Source organism: Zootermopsis nevadensis, unplaced genomic scaffold, assembly GCF_977971745.1.
Source record: "Zootermopsis nevadensis isolate Lab colony 2312 unplaced genomic scaffold, Znev_1.0 Znev_ptg000028l, whole genome shotgun sequence".
Taxonomy (NCBI): domain Eukaryota; kingdom Metazoa; phylum Arthropoda; class Insecta; order Blattodea; family Termopsidae; genus Zootermopsis; species Zootermopsis nevadensis.
In genome coordinates this window covers 4802640-4816697 of record NW_028259160.1, presented here as the reverse complement: position 1 = coordinate 4816697, position 14058 = coordinate 4802640, and the positions used below count along the sequence as shown (strand labels likewise).

Sequence of the window (14058 nt, the reverse complement as noted above, 5' to 3'; positions counted from 1 at the left end):
ATAAATTCGGGCACCGCCGGGAATCGAACCCGAGACCCCAGGATTACAAGGCCAGCGTTCTAACCGCTAGACCACCGTGGCAGATAAAGACTAACAAATGAAATAAAATATGGCATCTTGAAACTGGAAACAAAAAACAAAAATAATATTTACATATCTATTTCCAACAACCTCTTTAACTAATGTAGTATAGCTTTAAATTATCCTGGATATATGCTTAAAATACAATATATTGTTGGTTTATCTCTAGTCGCATTGTGCAATATTTGTGGCAGTGCTGTCATATTTCATCCAAGAACCCTCATCTAAAGAGCTGGATATTGTTTTCATGAAGTATTCGATTATGTAAGAATTATCGCAACAAACTTGTACATTTTTCCATGAAATAGAAATTATAAAATTACAGGCAATCCTATTCTGTTTTAAATTTCATACAAAACCTCACACAGACATAACTAAGCCACATTTTTATTCTACGTTGTTTCTTGTTATGAGCTGCGAAATACTTACAGACACGTTTTCTAGCTAAAGGTCTTGAAAAAGCACCTGGCACTGACGTCCGATCATTATATGGAACTTCGTCCATCTTTTGTGGCTGTAATTAATTGTTAGTACTGTTGGCAAACAACGTAATTAAGTTCAATAAAGTTAAATTATAAAGATACTAAGAGTAGTAAGACATGCTTCAGCAGAAGAAATGTGTTTTTCCTACTTTACACACCAAGTGTCCTTGATGTTAATTTATTTCAAACACAAATACATTGTTCCGAAGCCACTGGAACTTCAGATATGAAAGAGAATACAAACGGAAAATATTTTTGCCAATATTTATAAATAACTAACATTGGAAAATGATTTTCTTTTTTCAAAATAGTTTAAACTTTAATCAGTTACGTTCTTTATGTTACAAGCAACTCCGTTCGATGAGGCGTTTTTGTAGAAAATTAATAAAGATCGCTTTGAGCTTGGGCCGATATGCGTACTGTACAGTGAGGTCATTTTGAGCCCAAATGAGCTTCAGTGAATTATCCCGACAACTAATTTTTAGACCTTTTATGCAAACTTGTTTTTCGATACCTGTTTAGTACTTTTAGTGTTAAACATTTGGACAAACGGTCGGATATGACCTCTTAATAAGAGTTAATTCTATCCACTACGTACACAGAACTGATATTTCTCGGAAAAATTCTTATCTGCTGGTGAAACCAATAACTAACATCCTGCTGAAATTCAGCGTACTTCACATTAAGTGACTTTGATTTCTAGGGCCGTGCTTGGGAAGCAACTTGTCCATCGCTACTAAGTCTGTTAGTCTAACAATACGTTTCCAGGCTTTGATCCACTAGTCGTTATCCATGAGACTCCTTGCCTGAGACTTCACACGTTTTTTGGGAAAAGAGTTAGTAAAAAAAGTAAAGTTTGTCCCACTCTACGCCATGTAGGCGTTTGGGGTGAGAGGAGGTATAGCTCCTCCCTTCCTTGACCTCAGCACTAGATGGGGGTGAGTGGTCAGCATCACGCCCCGGCCGGCTTTACCCCCGGGAAAGGACCCCGGTACCCATTTTAGAGGATGCTGGGTGGGCCCCAGAGCCGGTCTGGACGCAGAGGCTAGAGGAAAAATCCTCTGCCCCCGTCGGGGATCGAACCCCGGTCGTCCAGCCCGTAGCTAGTCACTATACTGACTGAGCTATCTCCGGACCTAGCTCTATCTAGTGGGCCCAACTGTGTAGGAACCTGAAGACGGAGATAGAGTCCCATCTCCGAAACGTCGTTTTACGTTTTATATTTACTAGACGATGGATAATATCCAAGGAAATTTTTATTCAATTGACTCTTCACCATCGTCAAGAAGTTTTAGATTTGATATACGTATTTTTATGTTATGAAACATTATTATGCCCTTAAAAATTAAGTTACTGAGCAATTAATTACTAACTATTACAAACAATCAGGTTATAGTTTTTGAACCTGGCAGACTATGTGTTATTTAGCTGGCAATATGAAAAACAAATTTAAAGCAAAAGAGATTTTATTCAAATAACATAAGTCCTCCTTAGGGATGTAAGTTTAAAAAACAGCGTAATTATAATCAGTCCCCTGTACGCAAGAGTTTAAGTCTCTGTGACGTATGCAGCCTGGGAAGTCGTGTGATGCACTACAATTACACCAAAAAATGTCTTGCATGTTCTGGTTTGATGTAAGATAGCGTCTGCCTTTAACGCTTCGGACTTCCTGCATCCCTTGCAAGTCTCAAGATTACTAAATTTATTTCTACTAAATGCCAACGTTTTCCAATCAGGATAAAGGGAGTTTTGCATGCGTACATCACTTGCTTACCATGCAGCCTACGTAAAAATAATTTACTTTACTCTCGTGTGCAGTAGTCACATCTGTGTAAATACACACCAACATACAGCAATCAGACATGTTTGAACAGTAGGCATGGACCCTTCAGAAGCCATTACGTAAGTTAACAAATTCTGACAGAGAAACAAGAAGCTTTATTAATTTAGTCGCATAAAATTAATATCAGAAGTATGAACAAAAGTGTTTTATAAAAAATGTTGCTAAGTAACTTAATTGTTAAGGGCATAATAATTCATGTATATATTTATTCTTCAAGTCTATACACAAACCATTTTAAATATTGATGTTAAAAATTAAAATTGATATTAATATTCTGCGCTATTCATCGTTTCCTCGATGTTACAATTTTGCGCATCGAGGAAACGATGAATAGCGCAGAATATTAATATCAATTTTAATTTTTAACATCAATATTTAAAATGGTTTGTGTATAGACTTTAAGAATAAATATATATATGAATTGTAAACACAAACATGACGCATCTAAACTATAAAAATAAAAAGGGCATAATAATGTTTCATAACATAAAAATACGTCTTATGGGTTGTATGGCCTTGTAGTCTGGTAGAAGTTTACGCCTACCGGACTACACGGTTCATCTCCGTACACTCACCGTCGTGAGAACTTCAGATCCTACCATAAATACGTTATATTCCACGAATTAAAGAAACTGATGCTCCTTGCTTACACTCCCTGGCTTCTGAGCTGTCCACATATCGGTGCAGTAATCAGAGATACAATGTTTTGTGTCGACACTTCGGTAAACATTAACGACATGAAGTATTGTCCATAGCAAAAGCCTCCGAGTTGATACGCGGTGTGATACCAATTTCAGTAAGTCTCTTTCAATGATACATAGGTATTACAGTCTCTAAATCAGCGTGCCGCAACCTGATTCTAAGTTTAATCCGATATTCCACCTCCTGCCTGCCCTATATAGGGCTGTCAAAATTCACCCAACTACATATTCACCCTGAAAATGGCAACTGCAATATTTGACGAGACTATGAATAACATTCGACATTGGACGCGGCTCAATCCTGAAACTCGAAGTTAACACAAGCAGATAAAATTAAGGTATACAGTCACTCGATTCAAACAAGCCCATACTCCCAAAGGAAACTCAAGTACAGGCAGACTAGGAACAGAGAGAAAAACTGGCAGTGGAACCACGGTTCCCTAGTTAACGTTGAATAAAGTTTAACTGTAGAAGTATATTTGTACTGAAATAAAATTTTATTTACACATTAATGTATACCTTTACATCTTATCTAGTAACGTTATCCACCGACAGCTTATCGATGTGTTGCGTCGTGTACTCAACGCACTCACTCTAGAACCGTTCTTTGTTACCAAACAAATGGCCAAAACTCCTAAACCGTAAGGGCGGTATCGCACTAGTATGCCAACGGGAGGCCATGGCGCAGCTGTCAGCATCTCGGCCAAACTCAATGTATTAATTTAGTAGTCATATCGCACCTGGCATCCGTCTTGGCATCGCTGCCAACCACGATGCCAAGTGAAAATGTTACTGGCATCGCTGCCACGGCCAAGGACAAATCAACAGGCCAGTCCATTGACGTCAGTGCGTGTATGTGCTTGTGTTCTTTCAAACATGGACAATTTCGACACGGAAAGATTGGTAATTGAAATTCAGCCCCGACTATGGGATTCATCTTGTATTGAATACGCAAACCGGGACTTGAAAAAAAGAAACTGAGAAGAACTTATGCAAATATTTGGAGGAGGGGATTTATATACAGTAGAAAAGAAAGAATTAGGTAAGAAGTGTTTCTGTGGCTTTATTTGTGGGGCCGCTTTCCAATATGATTTTTAAGTTTTTTTTTGTTTAGCAATGTATATATTTATATATCACAAATAATGTGAATTAAGAAGAAACCTGCTTTTATAATGTCTTATTAAATAAAGTTTGTACATATAATATTACATGTGATTTGCAAGAACTTAAATATTTCAAATTCAATAATATATAATGTGTATGGACGTTTAACAATGCAAAGTGTGTGTATGGAGAATTTTTGTACTTAATTTCTTTGTTACAGAATTGAAATTCACACCAGGTATATAGTTTTGATAAAGGTAAATCTCATTTCCTCAAAAGTGATAAAAGTGGACATTTCTCCTTGCTAATAGACCTTCATTTCTTGATCTCATAATGTCGATTTGTTAAACAGGGTTGTAGTAATTATTGTTTAATAAATACTGCTTTTTATTTTATAGTCACTAGCTTTCATAAACACAGCATCCGCAATGAAAATCTATAAAAATTACAGGAATATAGTAAAAGACAATATGAACAGCTACTCTTCTGGACTGATGAACTTTCTCAGAATGGTATCTTGTTTTGTAAAATCATTTTCACATATAGTTAATAATTCGTCAAATGATCCTATGGATAAACGCAGATAGCTAAAGAACTTATCAGGATATTTTATTAAATCAGAGTATATTTTGCAAAACATTCCACTTGTAGGACGGTCGGCTACGAAAGGATGCACCCACATTTTCTGTTTCTTTTTTAACTTTGGTTTCCTACGCTGCTATTACCTCTTCAACATCCGTCTGTTCGCTCGACTGGCGTCTTTTTCTGGCAGCTGGACGCCATGGCATCGCTGTTGGTGTCGCTGCCATGGCATCCTAGTGCGATACCGCCCTAAGAGTTAGCTGAAATATGTTTGCAAATTTGAAAAGCTCGAGTTTATTTACGTATTTCATTCGCAATATGTCCGATCTAACTCTTTCGCTTTAGACGTGGCAAGCGGTTGAAGTTAAGGAACGAGGGTATAGTTATTACATGTTTTGGGTAATTATTTCAACAGTGTGTAAAATATGCATTACAGAATAAAGTAAACATGTAGAAAAAACATTTATTTACTCTTTAATTTACATATAGGGTTATATTCTCTATCTTACATAGGTCTCGAGTTATTGGCGCTTGAAGAAGTTACACACCAGCGTTACCTCACATCTTACAGCTTCCGTCGAGCGTATCGTGATTTTATAAACTTTATTCAACGTTAAAACAACTTCTGAAGGTCAATACCAAATTCACATCATCCATTAATTGTGTAAGAATATTATGACGCAAGAACCACTTGGCTTTTTTATGACTCCTACGATGTAGGCCTGCACTTAGCAAACTTTGATGATCTCATCAGTTAATTTCGCTGATCACGGTGGGTAATGAACAGCAGGACACCGTCTGAAGACAGAGCAGAGGGTGACTGCAACCTGTCTTAGAGACGACGAATTTCAACTTCCGCGGGCGGGTATGGTTAGTATTGGTGGCCCACCTCAACTGCAGTTTAGGATAAAATTTCAATTTTAGGTGCCAGACGAAAACAAATACAGCAGTTCCTGTGATGGCGTATTTTCATAAGTCCGCGTTCTTTTAATTAAAGACAATTGTTAATATAACAAGCCAGTCTTCATTCACAAAACAGAAATCTCTCAACATTCATATGTGTAAATGTTGTAAGAACACAAGCTTTCTCGATGCGTATTCTTTACAAAAATTATGTAAACTGACGCTTACAAAGTCACTGTATTTCATCTCCGAAACTATTCCACTGATTTCGATTAAAATTAGTGCCGGGCGGAGGTGTTTTAAAAGGGGTATTAAAAGCTGTAGGGAGAATTTAATTCTGATGCCCACGATTCAGTAATTAAACCTACTTTACATTAAGTCAAAATGTCGCTTGTGAATTTTTTTCGAAATCGGCTCATCGTTCAAAGAATGGCCTGTGATGTAAATGATGATGATTTGTAACTTTCATTTCGGCCGTTTCCTAATAGGTCAATATTTACCAAAACACAAGGAAATATAACCAACACTTCCTTGTAATGTAAAGTCCTTGTTCATAAAATTATCATATGATATAACTGGTGTTACTTTTAGTCAAAATAATGCTATTGTTCGACAAAGTTTTTCCTCATCTGGGTCAGACTTCATCTTTCAAGCCTTTAGTGATAGTTGAAGAGCTTTTGCCCTTACTTTCACTGAATTGTCAGCGATACGCGTCAGTGAACGCGTAGTTGTTGCGGTTAAAAGTACATCAGACATAAATGTAACGGAACAATGCTCTACATTTATTTAAAAATTTGGTTAACGAAAGCGTAACTGTAGAGATTAATTCGCAAGACACAGAAAGTATGTCATTCAACTCTCAAGTAACTTAGCCAAATCACCCTTCCATGGCCCTCTCTATTTTCACAAAATTACATACTATTTCTCTCGACAACCAGTTCAGCCTATTTTTAAATAATTATATTCCGTACAGCCTCGCGCAAAATGTTCTGCAATTAAGTTATTGTATAATATGTACTGTTCACTAATTATTATTAGGATTATCAAATGAAGAAAGATTAGATAGACAGGATATATGTAGTTGGCATGAGAGTCGTAAAATGCGTACAAAACTTAAAATTCACATAAACAGCATGTTAAAAATATCCTTTAACTTTAAAAATTAGTATTTCAGAGTAAAATGGCGTGTAAAAATGTAGTGACAAAATATGTTGTTCTCTAATTGGTATACACCATTTGGCTCTTGGCATTTTTAATTTTTAGAAGTTCAAGGCTTTGTATTTCTAAAATTTAAATTTTAGAAATGAGTCCATATTTTATGTTACTGTAGTAGTTTAGTAGAGATTCAAGCTATTCACCTGAAGATGGCCGAATAAGGTCGAAACACGTCGTACTTAATCATCATACCTATAATATGGGCACTGTATTATTTACTAACTAAAGGAGTAAGCAGTTACAAGAATATGATGATTTTTGAGTCGCGTCTTGACAGATAAAATACAGAATTCTCTCAAGGTAAAATTATATTTTCGTATGTTTAATCCTGTAACATTTAAACAGGAAAAACGGGAAGTCGAAAGATTCTGAGCTCAATAGCAGCGATCGCATTGCGATGTTTATGTGTTTTTGTTGTTTGCGACTTATAATTAAAAATAAGTAAGACTGAGTACAGAGAATGTGAGAGGGCATCCGACTGAAGATAACAGTAGATTACAAGCCTTCATGACGAAGGGCAAGAGGAAGGCTGAGGAGAAGCTGGGAAAAGAATTCTGAAACCTGAACTAAAAATGTGGTTCGTAATATGTGAAGATAAGGAAAATAATTTCTTACTGCCATACTGAGCTTAAGCGATGCTGCTTCTACGTTCGTGCCACTTCATCTTCTGGTGTCTTGGAAATCACGCTGATCTCAGGTAAAAGAAATAGAATAAAATGCGAAGAACTCTCGCTTTGAACGTGGTCTATTTGTATGTTTAAAACGATTATAAGTTAAAGGTAACAACGCATATTCGTTACTACTGGCAGATGGTTTCATGTAAACTACACCGTCAGTCGCAATAATTCATCGACAGATTAAAATATTTAGAGCAGCTGTCATGTGTTTATTTTTATTTTTTCTATAAATTTACGTAAACAAAACTTACATATTTTTTTAACTGCAGGTGATTCTTGTTATACGTTCATTATCCGGAGATTTATTTCAGAATCAGTATTCTATCAGCGGTCATATTTTAAAGCTTCTTACCGGAGTCGAATCTTCTCCAGGTTTGTCAGGGAACGTGATAAACATGACAATCTGAGCGTCAAAGAATTCTAATGTCAGTTTTGCAAACAATGGCAATTGTTATACGTTTCCAATATTGCGAGTTTCCGTTATTCTCGGCGATTCTCGGAAAATCAAGAACTCTCCCGTGTATGACGAGAGTCACCTGTTCTAGACCACACATATTTTCAAAACAGCACATTCTATGATGGCGTTGGAGAGCCGCGAAAATAGTATCAGTGGTACAGCTTCAACTTGAACGTAAGTTAAGGATTATAATCAAGTTTAAATAATTTGTAAGAATTATTACCAGCGTGGTTGACCCAGCGTACTTCCCCTACCTTGACTGACGCCTCTGTGGCTTACCTCCGAGCAAATTCCTCGAAAATGGCTCCTCAGAACAGACCATGATAGGCTTTTTAAAATTGTTACGTAATTATAATTCATGATCATACCCGCAAGTCATTTTAAAGAGAGCTACGTATAATTTAAGGTGGGAGGTAACGTTTCTACAGTAGTCAAAGCATGTAAACAAAAATATGCCTTAAGCAACCTTCTCAGTTGAGAAAGCATTGCTACATAAAAACCAAGCGCGTGGTCATATGAGTAACGAAGCACAAAGTTAACCAATCAAAACCCTTCTCCGTTCTTTTCCCTTTTTTAAAAAAAAGAATGAAGTTACAGATAAGGTAAAATTGTCACTGGTGCTTAATCACCACAGAACGTAGACATATTTAGGGGGGGGGGGGGGATGAAGATATAGCTCCACGTATTCTTAACCTCGGCGTTAGATGTAGGTGAGTGGTTAGTTCCACGCCCAAGGAAAGGACAGCTGTTTCGGTCCCTGAGCTAGTCTTGACTCTGCGGCAAAATGTGACGTCCTGCCCTACCAGGAAATACAGCTTGATCGCCCAACCCATAGCCTAGTCACCGCACTGAATGAACCATCCTGGCTCCCATAGAATGAAGTACGAAGCCATAGTAATATTCTTCCTTATTCATTTCTATCCTATTGTCTTGTAACAGGTAAGGTAGGAGCGAAGAGATCTGAGTTGGAGAGAAAGTCAGTCTTTTCTTTTTCTCTACTGCTGTGAGAAAGAGGGGAAACCTAGGAGGAGGTTAGGTTTAGGAAAAGCAACGGTGCACTACCAAGCGAACAGCAGTCTCTGTTGGTTGACGTTGAGGTGAGGTGAACGAGGGCACAATGGTATGACAGAGTGGCGCTGCGAACACCAAACGAATCAGACAAAGCCTTCGGAATATTGACTGGTCACAGTGCGTGCCTGCACTTTCATGTCAATGTGCGTGAACGGAAGTGTGAACAAGAAAGAAGCGAGCCACCAACACAGGTCCTACCAAAAGGTAAATAAAACTAGCGCTTGTGTTCGATTGCTCCTTTCAACTTTTGTCCATTGTCTGCATTATTCATTTATGAAATTATGTTCGGAACGCAACATTCTGCTTTCGTTATCAGGTCGAGATGTGACACTAGTTCAACCAGGGGGCCCATCAGAGATATTTTCTACCCTTATTAATTTTTTACCCGATAACGAAAGCAGAATCAGCTTTCGAAATCCTGTAGTTTTATAATTGACGATGGACAAATCCCAGACGCACCAATATTAGAAACGTACAAACTTTGTACATATGCACAGTTCGGCTATAAATGGCTTAAAACAACAGGAGTGGGTAGTTCTGCTGTTTTTATTCGCGATAGTTCCCAGTTCCAACTTTCAATCCTAAGACCGGCCATGGCGACGAGTCACATCAGCATTTCTAGGCAAATATTTAGGCATTCATTACTTCAAAACTGGCCGGAACTGATGCTTTCCGCTAGTTTCCAAATCACCACCTGCAACCATCCTCTAATTTCACGCTGTCTAACTTCTCAAGTTCACTGAACGATTCTTAGACTTTTTAATGATGAAAAGGCAGTATAAGGAAGCGGTCATTTACTATTTAAGGGGACGAGTCCAGTACTAGCCCAGAGGGACTGAAGAAAACCACAAGTGGTGTTCCGAATATTATTAAAACATTGTAACAAATGGGCCAGACCAGTCTGATGGAACGTTTTATCAACTTATTTGCTGTAACTGAAAACAAAGGCGGTTCGCTCTGACATGGATTGTTTTTTTAGACCAATAAGCATTATCTTTACCAGAATATTAATTTCAAATTAAGAACAAGCGACAAACGTACTGAATATGTATGAAGGGAATAAACTAAAACATTTCATGGAGCTCTTTCCTGTGAAGCTACAGTCGTGAAATTTTCTGACCACTCTCAAGGTCAAAGGTAAAACATCCTGGCGACCGCGCCAGAATTTTTAAACCATTCCTACATTTTGGGGGTTGTTTCTTTTGTTACTTTGGCATCCACACGCAGAGACTTAATATGCTGGTACTATTAACTGGACGAAAACATAATTATAATAATTACATCGAGAATTCTACCATGTAAAACATAAGAAAGCTTTTAGTTCAAAAGTCGAACTTTTACTGGCTTTTATTCTTAACAAAACTAAATCACTTCTCTCTATTTACGTTACGCCTTTTTTGGATTGCAGAAAGATATTTACCGCCGACTGCATAAGCCGTTTGACTATGAAAAACTGCAATATGTCAATTCCGAAAACAGGATAGAAAATGGTCAAATGTTTTCAGTTAAGTTTTCATTCTAATTCGTGTAAATTGACGTAATATCTTGAAGTTCATTACCACGACAAAGATAAAGTCGTTTCCAAAGTAAAGAAACATGAATCGTTGGCAAGTACAAATCTCACTTCGTAACTTTAAATCCATATACTCGGTCATTTACGGGCTGTGAGGTACCACACCTAAATGCCAGTTCTCATCTTTTCATTAGAATTGTACGGACACTACAAATGGAATAAAATAGCCATATACTGGAGTTGTATAATTTCTATTATTCACCAACTTGCATTAGGGTGATCACATCACGGACAGAGATATGGGGGGGGGGCATGTAGCATGCACACGAGAAATCAGAAAATCGTACAAAATTCTACCCAGAAAATCTTGGACTAGACGGAAGGATAATATTAAGAATAAACAGAAACAACAGGTAATGATTATGTGAAGTAGGTTCATGTGGCTCAGAATATGGACCAATTACGGTCTATTGCGTACAAGAAAATGCATCTTCCGGTTAAAATTCCTTAACTAGGTGGATAACCATTAGAAGGACCGTGCTCCATTGGGGTTAGTTCAAACCTCTTGTTTTCTGGGCAATATGTGGTCATTAAATTTGAGGAAAGAACAGAGACTGAGGCTGCTTGAAAAAAAGAGTGCAGAGGAGAATATCTGGACCTAAGAACAATGAAATAACATAAAGATGAATAGAACTAACTGCGTGCTCAACATCTTCACAACCTGTAGTCGTCGCCTAGACAAACAAAAAGGGTAGAATCAGTACGTAACGTTACGGGAAACAGAACTGCATAAATAATTATGGATGGGATAAACGACGGGTACACAAGAGAGATAAGAGTACACTTAACTCCGTGAGTAAGCAGAACGCCGTGAAGTGGCGGTAAATTTCCACCACGCATTCTTGTCCTCAGCTCCGAACACAGTGAGTACTTGATTTCAGAGTCCACACCAAGACATTGAAAACAAATATGACATTTTATGAAGATTTCTGTCCTCTGGGTTGTTGCGCTGTGTAGTCTGGTCGATGTTTACCAACGTTTCAGAGGTCATACTGCCTCCGTCATCAGGGCGATGACGGAGGCAGTATGACCTCTGAAACGTTGGTTAACATCGACCAGACTACACAGCGCAATAACCCAGAAGACGGATATCTTCATACTCACCGCTGTGAGAACCTCAAGTCTTACATGACATTTTATCTTAGAGAGCCTCGGAACTGTTCGCTGATCCAAATCTTGATGGCAAGAAGACAAGATAATCAGGGAATGAAGAACTGAACTGCATTTAACTGGCACACATGATGGCGCAATGGATGAATTTTGTTAACACCTATTGATCCGTTTAATAAATAGCCTTTAAATCAAAGTAGGCCATGAAGTTAACTACCGTGAAATTATAGTTTAGATTCCAGGAAATGTGAACGTACCCTTATATGTCACAAAAATAATAATACGACGGTTCAGTACTACAATTATTGTATGCCAGTTTCGTCTAAATACCACCTTGGTGATCAACGATCCACAGATTACTAGAATCTGGAATCCGCAGAAAAATCCTTGAGAAATTTCATTCTTGCAACGCTATATTCATGACGCACATCAGGGGTCTCACCTGACTTTTTAGAATAAGGATATTTCAATTCATAACGGACGCCATCTACTTTAAAAATACTGTGCCCGTTTAAAACCATTATTTTATGATTAGGGGTCACTAATATATTACGTAAACATTTTTAACTCTATACTAAATATAAAAACCCGTTAGCCATTCCCACAGCTGCTTATATAAATAAACGTTCTCGCAGACATGAGGAAACACTTCCGCGGGACCTTGGTGCCAGCAGACAGGTTCGGCGATCTCTGATGTGCTGTACACACTGAAGATTCGAGTACAGCAGAGTAGGCTACTATTCCTAACGGAATCTCAGATGACCTGAACATTGCCACGTTTTACAAATATTATGGTTTTAACACTGATACTTCTGCCCTAGATATAAGATACTTTATAGTACATTTCAAATGCAATAAAGACCCTAATTACAAGTCAGAAATTTATGACAGATACGCTGCATACGTACAGTTACACAGTAGAACACACTTTCAGCATATATCAGAGTACCGTGACGTTATAAATGTGGATCGTGGCCAACGTTCCTCAGTGACGTAGGATTTGAGGTCCTCAAGGACGAGAGTCCGAAGGTGACTTGTCATCTGGTTTGTAGCGCCGTGTAGTCTGGTAGAAGTTTACCAACGTTTCAAAAGTCCATGCTGCCTCCATCATAAGGGCGATAATGAAGGACCTCTGAAACGTTGGTAAACTTCTACCAGATTACACGGCTCTAGAACCCAGAAGACAGCCATCTTGAGAGTAATGACATCACAATCCAGAATACCACAATCCACCTAGTACACATTCTCAGCTTTCCCTTGTCCTTTCATCCATGTTTTCCTTCTTTATAATTTATTCAAGAGTCCATTAAGTATTTGCACATATTTTATGGACGTTCGGGGTTAATTCCTTTCCATCTACGACAGGAATATTCCTTCTTAGACGAATTCCAGGAAGAATACACAGTACAGATAATAATTAATGACCAGAAAACAATAAGTAGCTATTTAACTTGTCCGTAAAATTGCACATAAACCTACACACATACAGTGCAGTCCAGGTTATCGGACCTTGGCGGTACCGAAGGGCGGCTGAATAATACGACAGGGGAAACATCAACTCAATTTAAAACTCAGTTTACAATATTATTAAATTACGAATAAAAACAATATGTTAAAGCAAGTGAATACATTAAATGCTGAGTTGACTATTGATAAAATGGAGCGTTCCGACACGGCGTGTTGGATAAGTCGGAATGGATGTTGGATAACCGAAGGTCGGCCAATCTGGACTTTACTCCATATGTCTATTATGAGTTATGGGTATATCAACTAAGTGCACAGAATGAATACGTAATGAGGGGTGGGAGGCTGTATCCGTCAACCTGCATTTTATACCTACAAAAATTCATTAACAGATTTCTACTTAGTGAATTCAATTTTGGTTCATTATCAGTTCAATAAATTATATGGAGTTCAGATTAAAATTTCCCGGTATTTTTTCTCTAAAATGATAATGGTTCGTGACATAAAATATAAACCTCTTCAAGATCTATAAATAAGGTATATAAAGTATTAAACTAAATGTATTAAAAGAATTTCCACGTATGTAATGTGAAGTCTGTGGCACGATTTAACTTTTACGTTAGTCGTGAAAGGTTTTTACCCAGTAAAGTAAGTAAAGTAAAGTAAAGTTTGTCCCACTATACGCCACGTAGGCGTTTGGGGGGGAGTGGAGGTAAAGCTCCTCTCTTCCTTGACCTCGGCACTAGATGGGGGTGAGTGGTCAGCATCACGCCCCGGCCGTGCTTTACCCTCGGG

General features: G+C 37.9%; 1 protein-coding gene across 2 annotated transcripts in view; it reads left to right on the top strand.

The window, feature by feature from the left end:
- The first annotated feature begins 7461 nt into the window (after positions 1 to 7461).
- LOC110836392 (ATP-binding cassette subfamily G member 4) overlaps positions 7462 to 14058 on the top strand; it is a 36822-nt gene continuing 30225 nt past the window's right edge. The window contains exon 1 of one of the 2 annotated variants that reach the window (XM_087357045.1): positions 7462 to 7608. In XM_087357045.1, the coding sequence (XP_087213171.1) occupies positions 7547 to 7608 (62 nt within the window). In that variant the 5' untranslated portion in view covers positions 7462 to 7546. Of the gene's footprint in view, positions 7609 to 9092; positions 9321 to 14058 lie in introns of those variants that run through there. The other variant, XM_087357046.1, reaches the window with a different exon arrangement.